Source organism: Leguminivora glycinivorella, chromosome 22, assembly GCF_023078275.1.
Source record: "Leguminivora glycinivorella isolate SPB_JAAS2020 chromosome 22, LegGlyc_1.1, whole genome shotgun sequence".
NCBI classification, from domain to species: Eukaryota; Metazoa; Arthropoda; class Insecta; order Lepidoptera; family Tortricidae; genus Leguminivora; species Leguminivora glycinivorella.
The window spans coordinates 8619093-8641865 of record NC_062992.1 but is presented as its reverse complement, the minus strand read 5'-3'; the positions used below and the strand labels follow the sequence as shown (position 1 = coordinate 8641865).

Below are 22773 nucleotides of genomic sequence, written 5' to 3'. Positions count from 1 at the left end.
ATCGCTATTTCTTGAAAGAGATTCCTAGATAGAGAGGAACCCTAAATATTTACGATACGATACGTCAGACCATTCGACGAAAACAATTTAATTACACAATCCTACGTTTACGAAAGTGTGGGCGTTCGTTCCAATTTCAAGGCCACTAGAACATTTCGCCATACGAGATTGGCGGGAAATATACCGAAAGACAAAAACAGTAGAGGATGTGACCGGATATCCTAATATTTTTTTTTCTTAAACTTTATTTTAGTATAGACTGCCTGTCTAGGTATACCTACCTAGAAAGATACTAATAGACTGCAGAAACTTTTCGAATTATTTAGTTGTTAGTATACATTACTGCTTTAAAACTAGAAACAACTAACATCTCAGAAGTAAAACCGCAATGGACGCTGCTTTTGTTACGTTTTCAAATGAGTGCTAAGTATTCTCATAATTACCAACATTAGCGTACAAGAAGCAGACAGAGCTATACTGTTTTGGAAGCAGGAAAAAGATAGCATGAAAACTGTTGATGGACGTGTTGATGGAGATAGTATGCACTAGTTCGCATTCGTTAGAAAGAGATACACGAATATCAGTGTTTACAACAATATTTTTTTACTCAAGGTTGGTACGCATGCGTCATTACGAGATGGCAGGGACGTATTTAATAGTAAAAAAATAGCGTTTAAACTTTTTGCAATGTGTTTGTTAATATTGTGAAAAATGGAAAGAATTAAAATGAAATTGAATTAATGAACTGAAATATAAATGACATGAAATATCAAATACGTTTGTACAAGCACCACAGAACCACAATGTATAGCTTACATTACGTACCTTTCAAACACAACAAAGCGATAGAACTACCCATACATATACCTATTACCTACGCATTCGAATTAGTCACATACAAGCAATGACTTATCTTTAACTAGCATAAACATAGGACTGATTACTCTTGGATTTTTATCACGTAGCGTAGCGTAGTGCGTCACCCGCCATCGCCATCAACATTCATATCGCATCGATAGTCCACAGTGGCAACACGTTCAAGTGCAGAAAAAAAAAACAAAATCCGACCCTGGCAAAATACAATCAGCTGTTTGTAATGACAGTTCTCTGACAAATACAAAATGGTTGAAAACTAAAGTTGGCAAACAAAGAAAGGCAGCGTAATAGCGTTATTTGGCGTTTAAAAACGTTTTTTGAAGTGAAAAGTGTATTAAAATAGTGTGTGTGAAGTGTTTAGTGCACAATGTTGGATTTGGAGATCATCCCGGAGCGATCCCTGGGCTGCGACGCCTGGGAGTTCGTTTTAGGTGCGTCTTTTGTTATTCTATTTATTTGTTACGTCAAAAATTTGCGTTGTATTTACGCGGGATGGCTTACGCAACGGTGTTTTGGACGCCACAACACCGTGGCCGACAACAAATTCGAATTTCGAATGCATTTTGCGCTGGCCATCGACAAAACATTGATTTTTTTACTCGTAATGTCAATGCCTTTGTCTCGTCTGCACTGGCTGTTTATTTTTTTATTGCTAGTCTTGACCGTGAAATGGGTGTATTTCGTCATCTAAATATATTTAACGTTGTAAATTAGGCCTCGAACTTTTTCCTTGACAACCCATTGGCTACTCTCGTTTTCTGAGGCGCCTATTATTAATTTTCGTTTATATTGTGAAATATGCATGATTCATCCCGCCAAAAATAAATTCTCCCCAATTTAATTATGATTTTATTACACACAGTAGGTCGGTATTTTGTTGACTTCAAAATGTATTAGGAAAATATTAACAGTATAAAAAAAACAATTTTTAAATATACATATAGGTACTTAAATAAAAACAATTGAAGAATTATTGCTATCTAAGTAGATATTTTGCTTGCCTGGTCATTCACAACAGAGAGCGCTCCACTCTCTATCAATTTGCTCATATAAACTAGTTCGGTTTTAAGTTTCTTTACTCCAGTTTGGTGCTTGGGATAGGGGTGAATAGGTCCAATACTTACATTTCTGACTCCTTTTACATACGATTTTTTTCCATTCTTTGGTAACTGAATATATAAACTGCAAGCCCTTCCTGCGAAAGTTTCATTGGAAAACAGCACCCAGAACATGAAATTGGCCGAAACCGAAAGTAACCTTCAGTTGGTCTGTAATTATTAGGCTCTAAAATAATAGATGAACCAATTGCCTGTAATACTGTTGTTGTGGGTACTCAGACAACAAAATTTGTAAAATGCAAATACTTATTTTCATAGAAAACATCAATAACTCAGGAACAAAATATCTGTGCTCATCACACAAATAAATGCCCATACCGGGATCTGAACCCAGACCACAGCTTAGCAGGCAGGATCACTACCGACTAAGCCAGACCAATCATATGTTATGTTTATGTTTATGAAAATGAAAATGAAATGAAAAATTTTTTATTTCAGGCGTGATCCCATAAATTTGTTAGTAAACTTAAAAAACTATCCCTACTCTATATTAGTTACAATAATAACAAAAATAAATTAAATTAAATTACAATATAAATTAAATTAAAACACTACAACAATACACAAATAACATTCCTAAAAATTATTTTATCCTGTTTATGATATCCTGAATTAATCATTGACCGAAGAGCTGGTGACTTATCAACATTGCAATACAGCTAGGAAATGTCGCCAGTATCCTTGGTACAATGCTTCAAGGGCCTATTTTAGATATTTATTTATTTAAGCTTTATTATTCTAGAAAAAGATTTTCTTTTCTTTTAATTTGGTTTTTATTATTGATTTTCTTCTGTAGACCCCTTCTGGGTAAAAGCCTCCTCCAGCTGTTTCCATTTTACTTTATCTTTTGCCATGCTTTGCCATTCCTTGCCTGCAGTAGCCACAATGTCATCCTGCCACCTGGATAGTGGATGTCCTCTTTTCTTGATCCCTGTGGTCCTTTCCACTATGTAACCATTAACCCGCCCATCTCCATTTCATGCTCTGAGCAAAGCGTAAGGCATCAGTTACTTGCGTCTTCTGTCTAATATCTGAGCATCTTATTTCATTTCATTTATTTTATTCATAACAATGTACATTGTGTTGAATATTGCATACTAATATGAATAATACTTATTAACTACCAATATCTAAGCCATGATTCAAAATTGAAGATAATTAATTAATTAGGTACTAAAATATGTCAAAAACATGTATGTCTATGTCAGTCATAAAATTAAATTATATAATGATATAGGTATTACAAATTCGTGTAATATACATATAGAATGTCATCAATTTTGAATTATGTTGTAGGTGAATTAAGCAGTACAATAAGTTACAATCTAATAATAATAATTGTTACAAATTACATAATTTCATTACTTACATGGAATATCATTACGAGTATTTATTAATATTAATACATTAAATCACTCAGAAGTCTAAACTAATATCTATACATTAAGCACTATTAGTATTATATATAAATTCGTCTATGGAATAATACAAAGGAATAATATGGAATAATATTCTGTCCTTTAACTTGATGCCTAAACAGCTACTTTCCATTGCTCTTTGTGTGGTCTGTATTTTATTTTTGGTTGACTGGTTTAGGGTCCAAGTTTGACAGCCATAGGTAAGGCAAGGCAATTTTAGATATTAGCTAGCTTTTAAGTTTAGTCTTAGTTTCTTATATAATTGTGCCATTATCTGGGTAAAGGGACCTATTGTCGATGGCGCTTACGGCGTTATGAGCGATGTTCATGTACAAATACCACGCCGCGGGGCGTAAGCGCCATCGACAATAAGGTCCCTTTACCCAGATAACGTCACAATAATGTAAATATGTTCATGTAAATAAAGATTTCATTCGCATCATAATAATAGTTATTTGTTATACAAGGGGGCAAAGTTGTATTTTAACGCCGAGTGTGAAATTGAAAAACGAGCAAGTGAAAGGATTCTATAGTTGAACCACGAGCGAAGCGAGTGGTTCAAGAATAGAATCCTGAACTTGCGAGTTTTTTAACACACGAGCAGTAAAATACATTTGCACCCGAGTGTAACACAAAACTTTTCCCCTCACTATAGCGAGGAAAGTACAACGCAAAAAATGCGTTTATCACTGCTTCCAGTAGTTCCACAGGTGGTAAATACTACTACTTACTAGATTCACCTACTTTTATCAATTTTAAAACAGTTAATTTGACTTTATTCAAGGTCAAATTACTTTACCCACTAGTGGATAAAATGCGTTTTTACCCGCTGGTATTAAAGGACAAAACACGTGTTTCCGAGCTAGTGAGCATAAAAAATTATTGTTCATAGCATAGACATTGTATTCTGTTTACCCGCACAGCTGTGCCCTTACTATTTTTCATTATATGCTATTGACCTATGTATATTCAAAACAAAGAACATAACTGATAAAACATCTGTCCACGGAATTCATAAAACATCAACTATAAATATCCAATATATTTTGACCCCTATAATAACAACCTATATATGTAAAGAGAGGTCTATATATATTGGTTATTACTTATGAATTAAATACACACTAAGTTATTTTGAAGCCTATTGCAAGTCTTATAAGGTTTAATGTATGTTTAGTTATAGTTAAAAGTGTTTGTATATAACTGTTTTCTTTGTCCAGTGACACTGACCGGTTAATGTAACCTTTTCATTTAGTTAATCTTTGTTTTTTTTTATTGGGTTTTATTTATGGATCTGTTATTTTAATACAACATTTCAGAATTTGATTTAGTAGTAAATTGGACTATTAAACTGTAATTTTTGAGAGACATTTTTTTACGAAATTTGCGCCTAGCGCTGACTTAATAAATGAATCAAATTACTGTGAAATTAAAACCAAATGTTGTTGGTTATTTTGCATAGATATACGAATTTTATGCTCTGAGGATATTCGCTAGTTTTGTTCAAAAAGTCGAAAAAATTGCTGTAGCATGCAGACAAACGGACATAACGAAACTAAGGCCGCAACAGACAGTCTTAAATTTCGTAATCTTATAAAATGACTGCCTTGCCACACACATTCTTAAAATTCAGATTATTCGCAATCTGTCAGATCAATCTGAAAAAAAAACATAATCTTAAAAAATAAGACTGTTGCGAAATTGCATGGAAATTCGTACACTCGATCTGATTTCATAAGATTAAGATTTTTTAAGACTATGAAATTTAAGACTGTCTGTTGCCGGCCTAAGGGTTCCGTTTTTGCCATTTTGGCTATGGCACCCCAAAAACTTTCAACGCGGCAGTTTACCCGCTTTTGACCGAATCCGAACCTTCGACCTAGGCAAAATTTTGTAATTAGAACAAGTTTTTTTTTTAAGTTACAGTAACAGTAGTAGGGCATTTCCGCGAGAACAATCACCAAAAAATTTTTTTCTAAGGTACCTAGGTAAATTTTATGTTTTTCCTACTCAGAATCACGAGGTCTTTAAGAGACAAAAAATGGTCCCAAAATTTTCTATTATTTTGCATACTTTCCACTTTGTAACCGCTGTGCAAAGTGTTTGAAAAATAGTAACGAATTGGAAAAAATAAATTTAGGACGCTTTTTTCCGCCTAGTAGGATGAAAAGGGCTCGTAATTCTGAGTAGGAAAACATTAAATTTACCTATTTTAGAAAAAAACGTTTTTGAATCTTTTTTCGCGAAAATGCCCAGTAGGTATTTGCTGGATTTTCGCAATCATCCATCAGACTGCATTACACAATCAATACTTCTTTATCAGTTCTTTACCCCCAGATAAGACATTTCCTAGTGTTCCAAACTCTGGGGAATAAGTTTGGAACAAAAAGAATTAAAACAATTGCCTGAATTCATCTCCAAAGGTTTATCACTATAACTGCTATCATTATAACTCAATCTGTACAAACGTCAGTCAAGCAAAGGAATGATTCATACCTTTGGTTAGCAGTGGCTACACTGCATGTATGGAATGACTGTTAGAGCCTTTCTCTAACCGCTGTCCTCGTTGCTTCCACACTGGTCAGCATGACTGGCATCTCAAGATCTGTATTAAAAAGGGGTAACTATGACTTACAAAGTCACTAAATTATCTCTATATAATATCACACATTTAGTTCTATGCAAGTATTATTACAAGGTTAATTTCATGTTATATTCTTTCCATTATAGGTTCTCAAATCTCACTGAAATCATTAATTCCAAGTTGCTTATTAAAGTTATCACAGTTCCAACTATTTCATCATCATCATCATTATCATTATCATGACCATTATCATTATCATGACCATTATCATTATCATGACCATTATCATTATCATGACCATTATCATTATCATGACCATCATCATGTTAGTTCCCTTTGAACTACATAAATGTAGTACTTAAATACATATGTAAAGTATCTCAAAGATACTTTCCAGTCACCATTATGGTGCATCAATATTCATACCAAAGTACTACACAAATAATGCAGTAAATCAGTAAACAAAGTCAATTTCTAACAACATTTGTCTTTCATTATAGTTGCTATTATCTCAACTAATGTATTGAGATATATCAACTTAATTCAGCATATTCAGGATACAAAATTCCATATATAATAGCCAAACTCAATATGAAAGCTTTGTAACCATTCTCTTACCAAGTACACTTCTCAAACATGTCTCTCATAAACACAACTAAGGCAAGTACATTAACACCACACATAGATCAACACATTACAGATTATTAGAGATATTTCATAAACAACAGAACACCTCTGTCGTACACACATTATCAAAGCCACTTTTATCTTTCATATACCACAGAACCTCTCTGTGGTAACCACATTATCACATCAGTAATTACTTTCATAAACATGAATTTAACCAACACATGAAGAACCCATAGGGAAATCAGGTAGTTCTTTCATCTGGCACATTACCAAATCCATCTTTATCAAATCATACATTTTCTTAGACACAATATACAAACTTAAAGCTATACATTTACATGGTGTCACAACGCTCCACACTAGTGGCCAACGCTTGACAAATATCATTATTAGACCCAAAATGTGTATGAAGGTTCGTCAACCCTCTCAGAGTAGCGCTAGTCTGTACACATGCCCGAGGGCCCTTACAGTGATCACCATCTTGGGGGTCCTCCCAGAGGATGCGTGAACCCATGGCCTTCAGGTGTCAGCGGCCAGGTCTCACAAACTCACTGGCGTTTACCAAGGCCTGGGGCGCGACTCCAACCCCAGCCAAACTCATAACTTTCCTCATATTAAATAGATAGCACAATTACTAAGGCTGGACCGCACCCCCAGCCCCCGGTGGCGGTCATACCAGCATCAGGGCTACCCGATGCCTGGTCCCAAACTCGTTGGGGCCGCGCTGACTTACAGCCACGTTGGCTCTTTCCCGCATTCAACATGCGCCATTTTGTGATGCAATCATGTTAACTACATGATCTTTATATGCATAAACGTGTAACAACTCCCTGCCACACTCATTTCAATATATCATCCGTAACGGAAACATCATCATTATCATAAAGCTTGTAATAATGTATAGCAATAATCGTCCATCATGAGAAGTTAAAGTTATAAGTGAAATGAACAAGAAAGTTTTGGGAGAACCACTCCTCTTTTAAACCTAGAGATATAAAACACCACTTAGCTTTCTTTGGTGACTCGGCTCCCCTTGATGAGCACTGATTCGAATATTAATTTACATAATTAAATTCAACACGCCATAAAGTGACAAACAGGTTTTTACTGGTTTGAATGGAGGTTGTTTCGTTCAGTTGGTAGTGTTGCCAGGTAACTCGCGAAACGTCGCGACACACCCGACGACGAAAGTTTAATGAAAAGGAGTTAGTGTAAGCAACAAGTGGCGGGACCACTCTTTGATCTTCTCCAATTGCTTGGACCGCTGTTGCTCTCTTTTGTCTCTCATCTCTAGGCGTCACTGACTCTATGCCATCTTGTGCAAATCACTCTGACATATTTTCAGAGGTATACATGATTTCTGTTTCATTGATGCCTTCTACTTAAGCCTATATCCACCTTATTTTATCTCTGAGTACTTAGTATGTTATTATCCACTATCTCTTCCTTTGATCTATTTTCCATTATGTTTCACATCTTCTCTTTGAACCGGTATATCTACTTCTATATCAAGATCCATCACTTCTTCCTCATAGGATGTTTGTCATTTAATATGTCCTTTGCAAGATCCACAGACACCATTGATTCTCCTGTCTCAAGGACACAAATGTGCTATATGTCCTATAAATATAGTATTACCTAATTTGCTTTGGCCACTCTACATTGCCCATTTATTTCTGTAATTAATTTTGATATACGATCAACTTTCTGAGTCTCTCTGTTCTCTTGATTTTTTCTTAATTTGTACATACTATGTCACCAACACAACACGTGGTGCCACCTTAACTTGAACTCTCACTTGTTTATTCTTAACCTCTCACAATTCGAGAGACCCTCCCGCGCCAGAAAAAGAATTGTCAATCATCTGATTGCTCAGACATTTAGATGGGCTATATAACAAGAACTTCGGGACAATTTAAGTAGCCAAAAATGTAACTTTTCTATGTCACTTAACGGTCCTTTTGCCACATCAGCCGGATTCAATTTGGAGGGTACATTAACGTAGATCCAAGTTTCTGTTCTTTTACATTTCTTCTATCCCTTTTGTTACAAATAGTACAAGTAACTTGTTTGACTGCCACCTATAACAATCTGACTGTCACACTCTAATGTTTGCTTAGTCACCTTTTATTGGGAGATATCTTTTTACATATTATATTAATCTATTTTCTATTGAGGTGCCTCATAGTTCTAAACGGACTATTTTTAAATCATCCTTGATTTCTTATGAGAGTCAGTCTATTTCAGTTAATGCCTTTGCTGTATACATTATAGTTAGTATCTCTATGCACTATAGCAGAATATGCATTGACTAATGCGTCTGTGAAACCATATATTTGACAAGTTTCTTCCCTGGATATATTTCTAGGTAAGTATACCTACATATTTCTTTTACTACCTCTACACAGTTATATAGTTTTCCAGTATGTTACAATTTCTTTTAATAAGGTAGAGTTCCATCTAATATTTTTTATCCATGAAGATTGTAAGAGCAATTTAGCTGGTAAATCGATAGGCGCTGTAAGCCCACACGGATAATAGATGTAAGCTATGGTATTTAGTATTTCTCTTTTGGTAAAAGTATTTTTGTTGGATTTGTTCTTAATTTAAGTATCTTTGCACATATCGCAAACCAATCCTAAGGTTTTTACTGTGCCTTTATTGTTTATTTCTGGAATGATTTTCCAGATCCGTAGGATTTGTATCCATAGAATACGTTTTGTTAATGTTCTCTAGCCATAAAATCTAGTCACATCTCTTATCCTTTTCATTTCGTCCGATTTATAAGAAAGTTTTCTCTATATCAGCTATTTGTTATTCTATGACATCTGAACTTGACCACGAGTTGGATGAGATCTTTTAGCATCAGAGGGCTATGATATAGACTCAATCAAACTTTTACCTTCTCTACCCTCTGCTGAAACGTTGTACAGTTCTCATGGCCTTTCCCCTCAATGAAATTCCATGGTGAGCCAAATTATACTGAATGGTCTACCTGGCTGTGATTAGGGACAAATTCTATACTCTTTTATTCAATCGATCTTATGGGATTTTTTCATAAATGAGCAGTGCGACTCTCTATTGCAGGTAGACCCGTAGGGTACTCATTACACAACTAGCCAACCGTATAGCGGTTGTTAATAATAGTAGTGGTCTCGTTAATTATTAATAGTTTCTTCGTCTCTATCCGTGCTAGAAGTATCTGTGATACTAATGGATTCTAGTTCTTTTCTAGTTCTAGTACTTTTACATTTCCTAACATCTAAAGTAGGGTCAGGTTTTGTTAATTTATTCTCATACAGAGTCTGAAAGTAAGTTAAAACCATCAGGTCATTTTGTCTTTATGATCAGGTTTTCCTGATAAGATCTAGCCTAATATAGATTTTCTGAAAATTCTGTTTCTCAGTATTCATAAAGAATAATAATAATAATAAATGAGCGGGCTCGAAAGACCCGAGAATTTTAAACGGAGATGCAAATAATAATAATAATCTCTTCCTATAAGTATGTCAATACGATCTGACAAAGGGTTATCATCTACTAAATTTATCCTTTTATTGTAATTGCTCACATATGTAAGCAGATCTTCTCTGGGACATGATACACTTGGTGTAATTGCTGGTACCATATTGGTAAACAATAATCTTAATACCTATATTTTCAAGCAAATTCTAATCAGTTTACTTTTAATTTCCTTTAGTTGCTCAGTTTCAAATAATAAATAGGCCAATTTTCTGTTCTGTGCTTAAATATAATTTATTTTTAATTCTTTGTGTCATGTAACTTCTTTGAGAACTACTGTCCCTCAATAAGTGACATTTATTTCTTGACAATTCCATTCCTTTTTATAGCAGACAATGCAGCTGTTTGTAAAACAGTGGTTCCTTCTCTGTGTATGTGTAAGGTGTTGACAGGTTTTATTTACTATTTGAAAGTCATAGCTTCGGACACAAGGCCTTGCAGGTATTGCAATGAACGCATTTGACATTTTGATTATATTCTTTTCTCTATGTCTTTCTTTAACACAAATATAGCAGCTGTTTGTTAATTTCTTATACGGTTTTCATGACCTCATAGATAAGGCAAAATCGCTGTAATAATACATACATACATACAATCATGCCTGTATCCCATAAACGGGTAGGCAGAGCACATGAAACCACTAAAGCTTCAGGGCCACTCTTGGCAAATAAGGGGTTAAAAGAAAATAAAACTGTGGCATTGCGGTGACAGGTTGCCAACCTCTCGCCTACGCCACAATTTAACCCATATCCCATAGTCGCCTTCTACGACACCCACGGGAAGAAAGGGGGTGGTGAAATTCTTAACCCGTCACCACACAGGCAGGCTGTAATAATTGTTTTCACAATTTTCTAGCTTTCCATTTAAGTTGATATTTTATATTTTCACTTTTGGTGTCATAAGGCCTCTTTAAAAAGGAGAGCCTTAATTTTAATAGGTGATGAAGTATAGATAACCTTAGTTATCAGATTGCTGTCGATATGCTCAAAAATAGGTCTGAAAACCCAAGCAAGTGGTTAATATCCATTATGCCACTCTATACAGAGTGGAAGGTTTGAAGATTGTCACAAGACCATAAATGAGATCCAATAACCTCTCATATTCTTAGTCATTAGGGAAATATTGATCATCATCACTTGAGGTTCATACTCATAGAAAAGTTTCCAAAATATATAATATATGAAGTGAAACTAAGTAAGTTTAAATCTACTCAAGAACTTAGAAAACAACTTGATATTGTTATAATGGCAAGAGAATCCTCTCTCTCTCCTTTCGAGGTCACATGAAAATTAACAAAACTGAAGAAGTTCAATTTAGTACTGAGGTTCTTCATACCTCCTTTAGGTATATTAATTTATCAACATCACATCAGTCCCCCTGACTTATACAAGAATGAAACTGGTCCCAGTAAGGGGTACCAGTCCAATACATTTCACTTAAACTTGTGGAGTATAAACTCAGATAATTTGCTTCGCTTATTAACCCGTAGTTTACTTAATTGTATGTTAGACACCTTTATATTAAATTGTAGAATTAAGGCATTTTCAAATTCAGCTAGTACTTCTTCACCTCCGAGCTGTGAGGTAGGTAGTCACTTTAGAAATTTCATTGGTACTTGTTTGTTTACAATTTTTAAAATACTGATAAAGTTCAGTATTTAACCGGTTTATTATAGTGTGTAATTTTTGATGAAATGATGACGCTTTGTTCTGATTTGTTTTTAACTCATGGTATTAGTGCACTTGGTGTCAGTGGTTAACTTCTCTATATTACTAACAAATGTGGATACTTGGGCAAGCAGGTTTTGTTAAAATTGGCATAAAATGGTTGATTCCAATAAGAAGTATTTTAACGACGTCAATTATGTGGTTATTTCGTAGTTCATTTTCAGAAAATTTTCATGTGATTAAATTGCAAATGATGAATCATCAATATTTTAATTTTATGTGATGTCAAACAGAGCGATTCATAATAACACTGTAATGATGAGTACCTATACTCAATGCGTAAAGATATTTTGAGATGAACACATTCGTACAACACAAATTTGCGTGGAATTTCATTATTTATCATTTGCCAAAAGATGCAAAACTGAACATGTACAAAACGCCTTTATCATTCATATCCCCTGACTTTAAAGTATTTAAAAGCTTTTACAACACTCACCGAGTCTTTCAACATTTTGCCCCAAGGGCGTTCATATCGCCACAAGGGCGTCCTTGCTAGGGATTAAACCCCAAACCTCTTTGCTGTGCCTGCTTCCCAATGAGCCATAAAACCGAATGTCTGCATTGGGACCACAGTGGCTAGAATTAGCGTAGATTTATCCTGGTACTACCTCCCTGTGTAGAAACGGACTCCCCGTCATATTTTCAGGTAATCAACAAGTAATTTCACTTTTATTTATATACATATTTCGCCGGTAACAATATTTTCAATCCTTTAATGTCATATGTCAAAGACATAGACGTTCCGAAATCGACTGCCTCCAAGCGTGTTTATCGATCGCATCGATTTTTCATTTATGTTTTAAGAACCAATAATTACAGAAAGCAATTATTTGTACTTTTATTTGTGTATTAATTTTGTTAATGTTTAACATATTTATTAATTTATAATGTGCTTTTGAAAACAAAATGTTGTAAGTACTAACAAACCTCGTAAACTTGAGCTCAACAAACTTCGTAAACTTGTACTTATCAAACTTCGTAAACTTGCACCAATTGTCAACCTCACTTTGTCGAACAACAAACGTGCAACAAACAAACATTCTTTATCAATATTTCTACACATAATTGGTATGAAGGGAAATCACAATAAAATAAGTATACAATTCGTACATTCATGCTTAAATAAAGGAGCAATATATCTTTATTATAACACACATAACGTAAATGCTATGCTGCCAATTTCTGTGTCCATCTCGTGGCTATCACTTCTACTCGACGCTGGATAACATTAATAGTTTCAAATCAGCTTCTTCTAGTACCTGTTAAACCTATTTTTCATTAAATTGATGAATGTAGAACACAAATAAATAATTTTAAATGATATGAATCACACATCCCATGAACTGACGTCTTTATGCAATTTCTCAGATACTCAAATTGTACTTTTGACTCTACTCTCTGTGATTCTGGCAGTGTCTCCCCAGCCACTACCAAATATCCCAGACTAACTCAACCAATTTTGTTCCAAACTCTGGGGAATAAGTTTGGAACAAAAAGAATTAAAACAATTGCCTGAATTCATCTCCAAAGGTTTATCACTATAACTGCTATCATTATAACTCAATCTGTACAAACGTCAGTCAAGCAAAGGAATGATTCATACCTTTGGTTAGCAGTGGCTACACTGCATGTATGGAATGACTGTTAGAGCCTTTCTCTAACCGCTGTCCTCGTTGCTTCCACACTGGTCAGCATGACTGGCATCTCAAGATCTGTATTAAAAAGGGGTAACTATGACTTACAAAGTCACTAAATTATCTCTATATAATATCACACATTTAGTTCTATGCAAGTATTATTACAAGGTTAATTTCATGTTATATTCTTTCCATTATAGGTTCTCAAATCTCACTGAAATCATTAATTCCAAGTTGCTTATTAAAGTTATCACAGTTCCAACTATTTCATCATCATCATCATTATCATTATCATGACCATTATCATTATCATGACCATTATCATTATCATGACCATTATCATTATCATGACCATTATCATTATCATGACCATCATCATGTTAGTTCCCTTTGAACTACATAAATGTAGTACTTAAATACATATGTAAAGTATCTCAAAGATACTTTCCAGTCACCATTATGGTGCATCAATATTCATACCAAAGTACTACACAAATAATGCAGTAAATCAGTAAACAAAGTCAATTTCTAACAACATTTGTCTTTCATTATAGTTGCTATTATCTCAACTAATGTATTGAGATATATCAACTTAATTCAGCATATTCAGGATACAAAATTCCATATATAATAGCCAAACTCAATATGAAAGCTTTGTAACCATTCTCTTACCAAGTACACTTCTCAAACATGTCTCTCATAAACACAACTAAGGCAAGTACATTAACACCACACATAGATCAACACATTACAGATTATTAGAGATATTTCATAAACAACAGAACACCTCTGTCGTACACACATTATCAAAGCCACTTTTATCTTTCATATACCACAGAACCTCTCTGTGGTAACCACATTATCACATCAGTAATTACTTTCATAAACATGAATTTAACCAACACATGAAGAACCCATAGGGAAATCAGGTAGTTCTTTCATCTGGCACATTACCAAATCCATCTTTATCAAATCATACATTTTCTTAGACACAATATACAAACTTAAAGCTATACATTTACATGGTGTCACAACGCTCCACACTAGTGGCCAACGCTTGACAAATATCATTATTAGACCCAAAATGTGTATGAAGGTTCGTCAACCCTCTCAGAGTAGCGCTAGTCTGTACACATGCCCGAGGGCCCTTACAGTGATCACCATCTTGGGGGTCCTCCCAGAGGATGCGTGAACCCATGGCCTTCAGGTGTCAGCGGCCAGGTCTCACAAACTCACTGGCGTTTACCAAGGCCTGGGGCGCGACTCCAACCCCAGCCAAACTCATAACTTTCCTCATATTAAATAGATAGCACAATTACTAAGGCTGGACCGCACCCCCAGCCCCCGGTGGCGGTCATACCAGCATCAGGGCTACCCGATGCCTGGTCCCAAACTCGTTGGGGCCGCGCTGACTTACAGCCACGTTGGCTCTTTCCCGCATTCAACATGCGCCATTTTGTGATGCAATCATGTTAACTACATGATCTTTATATGCATAAACGTGTCCTAGTTCGCAATATTTTTCGGCCTTGGCCATTAACACGCAAAAACATGTAGATTAATGTTATTGTTATTTTTATTACACGCACCTACTGTAAACATGTTTACAGTTTTTATACGTAGGTATGGTACGGTTAGTGCACTCTTTAACCGTAGATTTTTGCCTCTTGAAGGATTTCAAAGGCAAAACTGAAAGATGGCGGCTTGAATGTATGGAATATCGGTCCTACATCCGATCCTTACGGCTCAGCCACGACATTGGTCTAAGCGCGACAGCTGTGAGCGGCGGCCATACATTGGAGCGAGACACAGCGATAGGACTTTTCATTTGGACGTATGGCAGCCGCTCACCGCTGTCGCGCTTACGCCGTGTCTTGCGTGGGCGACAGTCGCATGACGGTCGCGCGACCGTCGCCGTCGCGTTTCATCGCATCGGCTACTTCCATATCGAAAAGGTTTGATTTCGTATGCGTCGCATCGCCGTCGCGCGACGGCGCCATCGCGCGACCGTCGCCCACGCAAGCCACGGCGTTAGTTCTTGCTCGGTGTCACGATATGAATATTACGAATTTTCTTTTTACTACGTCGGTGACAAACAAGCATACGGTCTTAATGTTAAGCAGTTTCTGTAATCCATGGGCACCTGCGACTGCACAAATTTCGACTCTAACACTCCACACCCTCGTTAAGCGCATTATAATTGACATTGCTCGATTATATAATAAAAACACAAGCACGTAATACTGTGTTACTATGCGATGACGATTATGGCCTAATTATTCTCATTGTTCTATTTATCACCCATTGTCCTGTACAACGTGATTATACGAACGTATAAATTATAAAAAGTAATGTGATTTTATGTGAGTCATCCAGATGACGTCATAAAATATAGACGGTCAATCAAATCTTGACACTAAAAAAGCCGGCAAATTAGAAAAATGTAGGCCTGTAGGGCTTAGCGGCCAATAGGCTAGTTTCCTAGTTCCTACTAGTCAAATCAGCTTCTTTTTAAGAACAGTCAAACCGATTTGTTAATATGGAATTACTATGAAATACTGAGGAGTGACGTCACGGTCAATTCATTTACTTTATATCTATCTCTCTTTGATTTATTAATAAAATAGAAATTTTTCTTCTAATTATGTGTTGCTTTATTTCGTGCACTGCATAAAATATTTTATTTTTAGTATAGGAAACTAGCCTATTGTCTTCATAAAAGGCTGAGGCTGACGGAATCACCGACGACGAGTCACAAAATGGTTGAAAATGGGGAGCAGGTTTAGTTTAATTCCCGTAGAAAATTTGAATTCCGCCTTTTTTTAGTGCCAAAATTGGTTGAACAAAATAGTGTTTTTACCACGTTTTTACATATATTTTATTAACGCGGGAAAATATGTTTTCGCGCACACGCAGACAAATGAAATACTTAAATAAAAAACTAGACAAATGTTCTCTTGATTCCAACCCCTATTTCACCCTAACATGAATTAATTTTAAGAGTAACTTTACTCAAATATGGCAGTATTCGGCAGTTATGAGAGTTGTCTTAGTCTTTAAAAAATTCCATTTTGAATCTGTGCTGGCCACAGACACTGACAGTTGATTGTCAGCTTGACATTTTTCTCGGAGAATTCATAAGTTTCATAACCATATCTGGTGAACTATTTATTACTGTTTTCGACTCATTTTCTCTCCCTGGCCTCTGATTTTGCCTCCTTCTACGACTACCTTCGCTCTCGAACCCCGGACCGTGATTTTACTGGCTTAAAACGACGACCTTTGATTTTAAACCCTGGACCTGATTCTACTTGCATTAACGAAGACGTGTGCTTGCCCTGCTTGCTGCCGACGGCCTTTGCGTTGAACCCCGGACCTGATTACAATTTTTAAGCCCATTGAGTTGGGAAAACGTGGATAGGTACTAGCGATTTTGTAAGAGCTAGTTCATCTAATTTGCCAAAATGTGGAACAGCGACAAACACAATGCCTGTGAAGAAGAAATTGATGAAAGATGCAGAGATATTTTGGACAGAGAATGTGTATCCCATTAATTTTTAAAAGTGCAACTACATGTTATTAGAGTGTAATAAACATAAATTTGTCTTGATCTATATTAACATTATTACTCATTTTAGCACCCATAAGTACGTTTTCACATTATTCGATCCAATACCGGATGTTGGACCGATATCCCATACATTACAGGCGTCGTCTTGGATTTTTTCCATTGAAATCCTTCCGACATCCGATATTGGATCAGGTAATGTGAAAACAGGCTAACTCCTAGTAGTGATTCATAAGCGCACCTGCCTACAGATGAGAACTAGAGAAGGACCTGTGCCCTAAACAAATAACTTTAGATTGTTGGTTTATTGTCTGCTTTAAGTAGTTAATGCTCAAAAGGAAATGAGTTTGCGATGTGACGCCTACTGCTTTTCACATCACCCATTCAGAAAGGGTACTTTTCGGCCCTGTTAGGAGGGAATTAAGTGACACTTTTCTGTTCAATAACTTTGTCTGGCCTGTATAAAATATTAACGCCACGGAAAGTGTTTGCACATAAGTAATAATCAGTAATCAGTAATTCTTTATTGCTATCATAGGTACATAAGTTGTTACATTTCAGTAGGTATAGCACAGCTATGAACCCTGTAAGGGCACTGCAAATATAGTTCTTAATAACTAAAAATCTTAATACTTATAATCTTATAAATCTTAATACCTATATTGCTATGAGAACATTTTTATGTTGCAACATATTTTAATATTATGTATAAAAAAATTGTGTCGATTAAGTGCATAATATTTTTACAACAGACCTGATTCATATTTTAGTATTTTGCTTATATGATATGAAAAAAAAAGTGTCAAATGGTAGCAATAGTAGATTGTGCAACAAGGGAGAAAAATGAGATATATATCTTGAGTGTAGCAAGGTATTCTTAAATTTAATCCTGAGCGTAGTGAGGGATTCAAGTGTTAAGACACAAGGTGGAATTAAATTTGCTACACATATTAACATCAACTTTTAGGAAATTTATATATAATGATATGTTATATGAACTTTTAGGAAATTTATATATAATGATATGTTATATGAACATAAAAAATGGTATGGATTTTTAGAAAAATGGTCCTTGAAGGGAAAAGTATCACTTTGGTCCCTAATAGCAAAGAGGAAAAGTGCCTCTTTGCACCCTCCTCGCAGTGCAGGGAAGAAAATAACCCTTTCTTTTCGAATCCCAGTCACTACACTCAGTATTCAATTACATATAGAATACTTCACTTTGTTCACAATTCCATTTATATCCTCGCTATAAATATGCAATTTTGCTCCCTCGTAACACAATCTACTATAGTGCTGTTAATCATGCTTTAACAGTATGGAGGGCCATAGAAGAATATGGAAAGCCATAGCCGACTGAATTTGATAGTAACTTGACAGTAACTCGACACACATGACACACCTACAACTCAGAAGTAAAATAAAACAACACAATAAAATAAATCAATTGTATTTTATTATAGGACATTGCAAATTATAAAAAAAAAATGTATTTTACCATATTTTTCCTATTGGTCTATCCAACAAAATACACATTTTATAAAATGCCACCGTGTCAGATATTTATGGCTTTCTTTTTTATGATATTATTGCCAGCGTGTAACTGCATTTTAAGGTTGGTAAACAAGACACGGTATCTTACACTCAGGTGGTCTTCACAGCAAAATCACACTCTGGTTGGGCAGTTCCTGCCAACCTATTGAGACCAACTTTCCTTCAGCTCCTTTCTTAATATGAACAATTTTAAATCTGGGTTTTTCTGGTTGGTTTTAGAACAAGTTGGTATAAAGCATGTTTTGGGATCCTTATATCGTGTTTATGTACTTGTATTCATTATAACAAATAGTGTCCGGAACTTAAAAGCGATGATCGTCCTTATATCAAGCAAAATCAGAAGTCAGGGAGGCAAAACGGATCGTAAACAGTTCAGCAGGATCAGGTCCAGTGTTTAAAAGCAAACGTCTTCGTTAATGCAAGCAGAATCAGGTCCAGAGGTTAATATCAAAGGTCGTCGTTTTAAGCCAGTAAAATCAACGTCCGGGGTTCGAGAGCGAAGGTAGTCGTAGAAGGAGGCAAAATCAGAGGCCAGGGAGAGAAAATGAGTCGAAAACAGTAATAAATAGTTCACCAGATATGGTTATGAATTCTCCGAGAAAAATGTCAAGCTGACAATCAACTGTCAGTGTCTGTGGCCAGCACAGATTCAAAATGGAATTTTTTTAAAGACTAAGACAAATCTCATAACTGCCGAAGTGTGTCGTACGCGCAGTCGAGCAACACGTTTTTATTTTTATAAAATGTATGGTGCTACCAAAAAATCTGTAACTTTTTTCTGTAAATAGAAATGCTTATTCCTATCACCAGAAAAAATATCAGGCGATTTTAAAATTTTCAGACATCCCCCATTCCAAAGCCGCACAGCTTGAAATGTAATGGCAGTATTGTAGTTTATATTTATATAAGGTCTATAATTGTTATTGAAAGTGGTGATTCAATCATATTGTTTTTATATTGTATGAACCGGTTAATATTGTATGTAAATTAAGTGTCGTGTCGTGTGTACGATCCAATCATAGTAAGGGTTCCGCTTAGATAAGTAGCTAATCGAAAACGATCCTTAGCGTATTATAGACATCATAGTATCTCTCTCTCTCTACGATACGTTTACGATAAACGTAATCGTAGCTAGCTGTCTCTATCGCTTTTCCTTAGGCCTGATTTAGACGGCGTTCGAACTCGCATGCGATTTTAGTTACATTGCGGACTGTTGGGAGGTTACATACAATTTTGCACAGCCATCAAATACCGCAATGTAATAAAACTCGTATGCGAGTTCTCGTACCGTCTAAATCGGCCCTTATTGACGCTACAGAACCAGACTGCGTTTGAATCGGGTTGTTTTGGCTAGGCCAGCAAAGCTGCCAGACCTTCCTAATTTTCAAAAGGATGAAACTTTGACATAATCATAGATTAAATATGAGAAGATCATACCATCCCATACATTAAAATGCGACCGCCTAAAAACGCGCATACACTACACCACACATAGATGGTGCCACAAAAAAATACCTTGTTGCCGTCGATTATTTATAGATTGGCGTTAAGTGTCACTTTCGAGCCATAAATCTATGTCAAAAGTGACACTTAACGCCATCTACAAGTATAATCGAAAGCTACAAGACATTTTGTGGCGCCATCTATGTGTGGTGTAGTGTATGCGCGTTCTTTAGGCGGTCGCATTTTAATGTATGGAATGATTGGGATTGTAGTTATGACCTTTTTATATTTAATCTATGAGATAATGTAGATTGTAGAGTTAGTATCGAAATTTTAATGTATGCATATTTGCTAGTTCGGCCCAACAACGGCAAATTTTAGACTTAAAGGTTAAAACATTCAAAACCGTCAGACTATCCGCGCCGTGTCCAAGATTAATAATAATAATAATAATAAGCCCGCGGGGGCAGCTTGTGGCGAGCTGACGGTGAGTGGCGACACCGCGGACCCCTATTCCAGAGGGCACTTCCATCTAGCCCTCGCCTCTGCGCTTGCCTTAACCGGCCGGCCAGAGTGGATTCGCAAGAGCGGGACCTATGCTCCAGGTTGGAAGTGTAAAATGTCATAACGCCGGCGGCCTGCTGAATGGAACACCAGGAACCAAGCTACCGCAGACTCACCCCTCGACAACCTTTTAGCCACTCTCAAGTGTTGCTCTGTTGTCGCACCGTGCGTGCGGCCGTTTTGCAGGGCCCACTCAATGAGTTGGCGAGTCACCGCCTGCCTTTTACAATTGTGAGACTAATTGTCACGGCAGGTGTCCGATAGTCTCCTCCCATAGCCCTTTAACCAGTTCATCCAACTTTCAAAACAATAACCCATGACCTTAGCTCCCATCGCAGCACAAAAGTGCTGCACTGCAATAGTCTTTGCACCTGGCGGGGACCATCTCCGATTGTATGATATTGTGCGCTCGGGGATGGTATCCGCCACGTGTATCCCTTGCCTTTAGATTAAAATGTCTAAAAGGGCCTCTGTGCTGTTGGCTTCGGCCCCACGCATGTCTCCCAAAGGTCCGGGACCCCATGGTCCCGAGATATGGAAAAGACAAACAAATAATAATAATATTCTTTATTGTGCACATTAAGTAATTACATACAACAAATAAGATCAAACAAGAAATTAAGCAACAACAGGCGGTCTTATCGCTAAAAAGCGATCTCTACCAGACAACCTTCAAAAGATTTTCAATATTATTATAGAAAATATCTAACACGCTGATAATGTTTCAGCACATGATGATATCAATTTTATTTTTAAACCTACCTAGGTAGCTAACAACAAATGGACAGATCTTATCTAAAATTTACATAGATAAAAAAATTGTCACGAGCCTAATCCAACACCATTCAATTCTAAACCTTAGTTTCTCAATATTAAAGTTAACAATATCATGTGAATATCCGATATTGTTTCGTAATAAGATAGCGGCAGTGACATTGCGTGTTGTTATCGGTCAATCGCGAATAGCACGGAGTCAAGCGATAGAGGGCGCTGTTTACAAAGTTTACTGCTTTAATATAATACCAAGGAGGATCGAGTATTTATAGAGAGTTAGCCTCCGCCGGCTCCGCCACACATAAAGCGTTTTGATAGCGTAGCGTCAGCGGAGCGCAATGATAGCGGTGCGCCGGCGAACGCTGGCGTTCCGCTCGCAATCCGCGCTCGTTAGTTCCCGACGGCGTCCGCTGGGCGCAACGCCAGCGTTCGTCCGGCGCACCGCTATCGTTGCGCTCCACTACCGTTCCGTCTACGCTATCAAAACGCGCATGTGTGGCCGAGCTTTTACTGTAAAACGTGTAATCACACTGCAAAGACTGCCATCTCTCGACACAAGCTTAAAACTTTTGAACGTCAGTTTTGACAATGTGGCCCATATTGTTAGCTTGATATGTGTTAAAATGTCAAATATTAATATTAGAGCCATGTATGTAGCCGAGCGTTCCCCAAAGGTGTAACGCCATCTAGGTCACCGTACCTTTTTCTCTAAGGCTTTGAGGTACGTTTTTTTCTTAGACTTTATCCGTCTATACTGAGTTACATATGTCTTTGATAATACATATATTAAAGCAGTAAACAGCTCCCTATATCGCATATTAAATAAGTATGCCTAGGTTTTTGAAACCCGGAACTGCAGCGGTGTCAATTGTCATATCATGGTCGCGTTTTTGTCACTTAATTTACATACCACCATTGGCGTACATTGAAGCTAATATTTATTTTGTATGAAAAATTAAAAATTTAAAGACTTCATAATTTTTAAAAGTCACTGAACAAATGTTGATCAGAGTATAAATAGAATAGCCTCACAGTTCAATTCTTCGCCTTTGTTACAGGTACCATCCCCACTCAGGCGACGCAGGTTTATTGCGAACGGATGAATACAGACTTGTGTAAAAAACGTTAAAATTAAAAACGTCTTATTTAATTTTTAAAATAAGACCGCCCCAGGCGAAGCTGTCTGTTTAGCCCAGTGGTTGCCTGGGAGAATGCCCAAGCGAAGTCCGCCATTTGTACGTCCTTTTTGTAAATTTGTGCGCCTAAAGTGGGGATGGTAAATAAATAAATATTTGTATAAGGCCTCTTACATTCCCATGAATCTTCTCTGTTCCAACAGACTCTGTACCATATAT

The 22773-nt window shown here is 36.4% G+C and overlaps 1 protein-coding gene across 1 annotated transcript in view; it reads left to right on the top strand.

Annotated features, from left to right (window-relative positions):
- The first annotated feature begins 999 nt into the window (after positions 1-999).
- Positions 1000-22773, top strand: part of LOC125237762 (PHAF1 protein CG7083) — a 38194-nt gene continuing 16420 nt past the window's right edge. Inside the window, exon 1 of the mRNA XM_048144937.1 lies at positions 1000-1307. Coding sequence (XP_048000894.1) covers positions 1244-1307 — 64 coding nt within the window. The 5' untranslated portion in view covers positions 1000-1243. The remainder of the gene's footprint in view (positions 1308-22773) is intronic.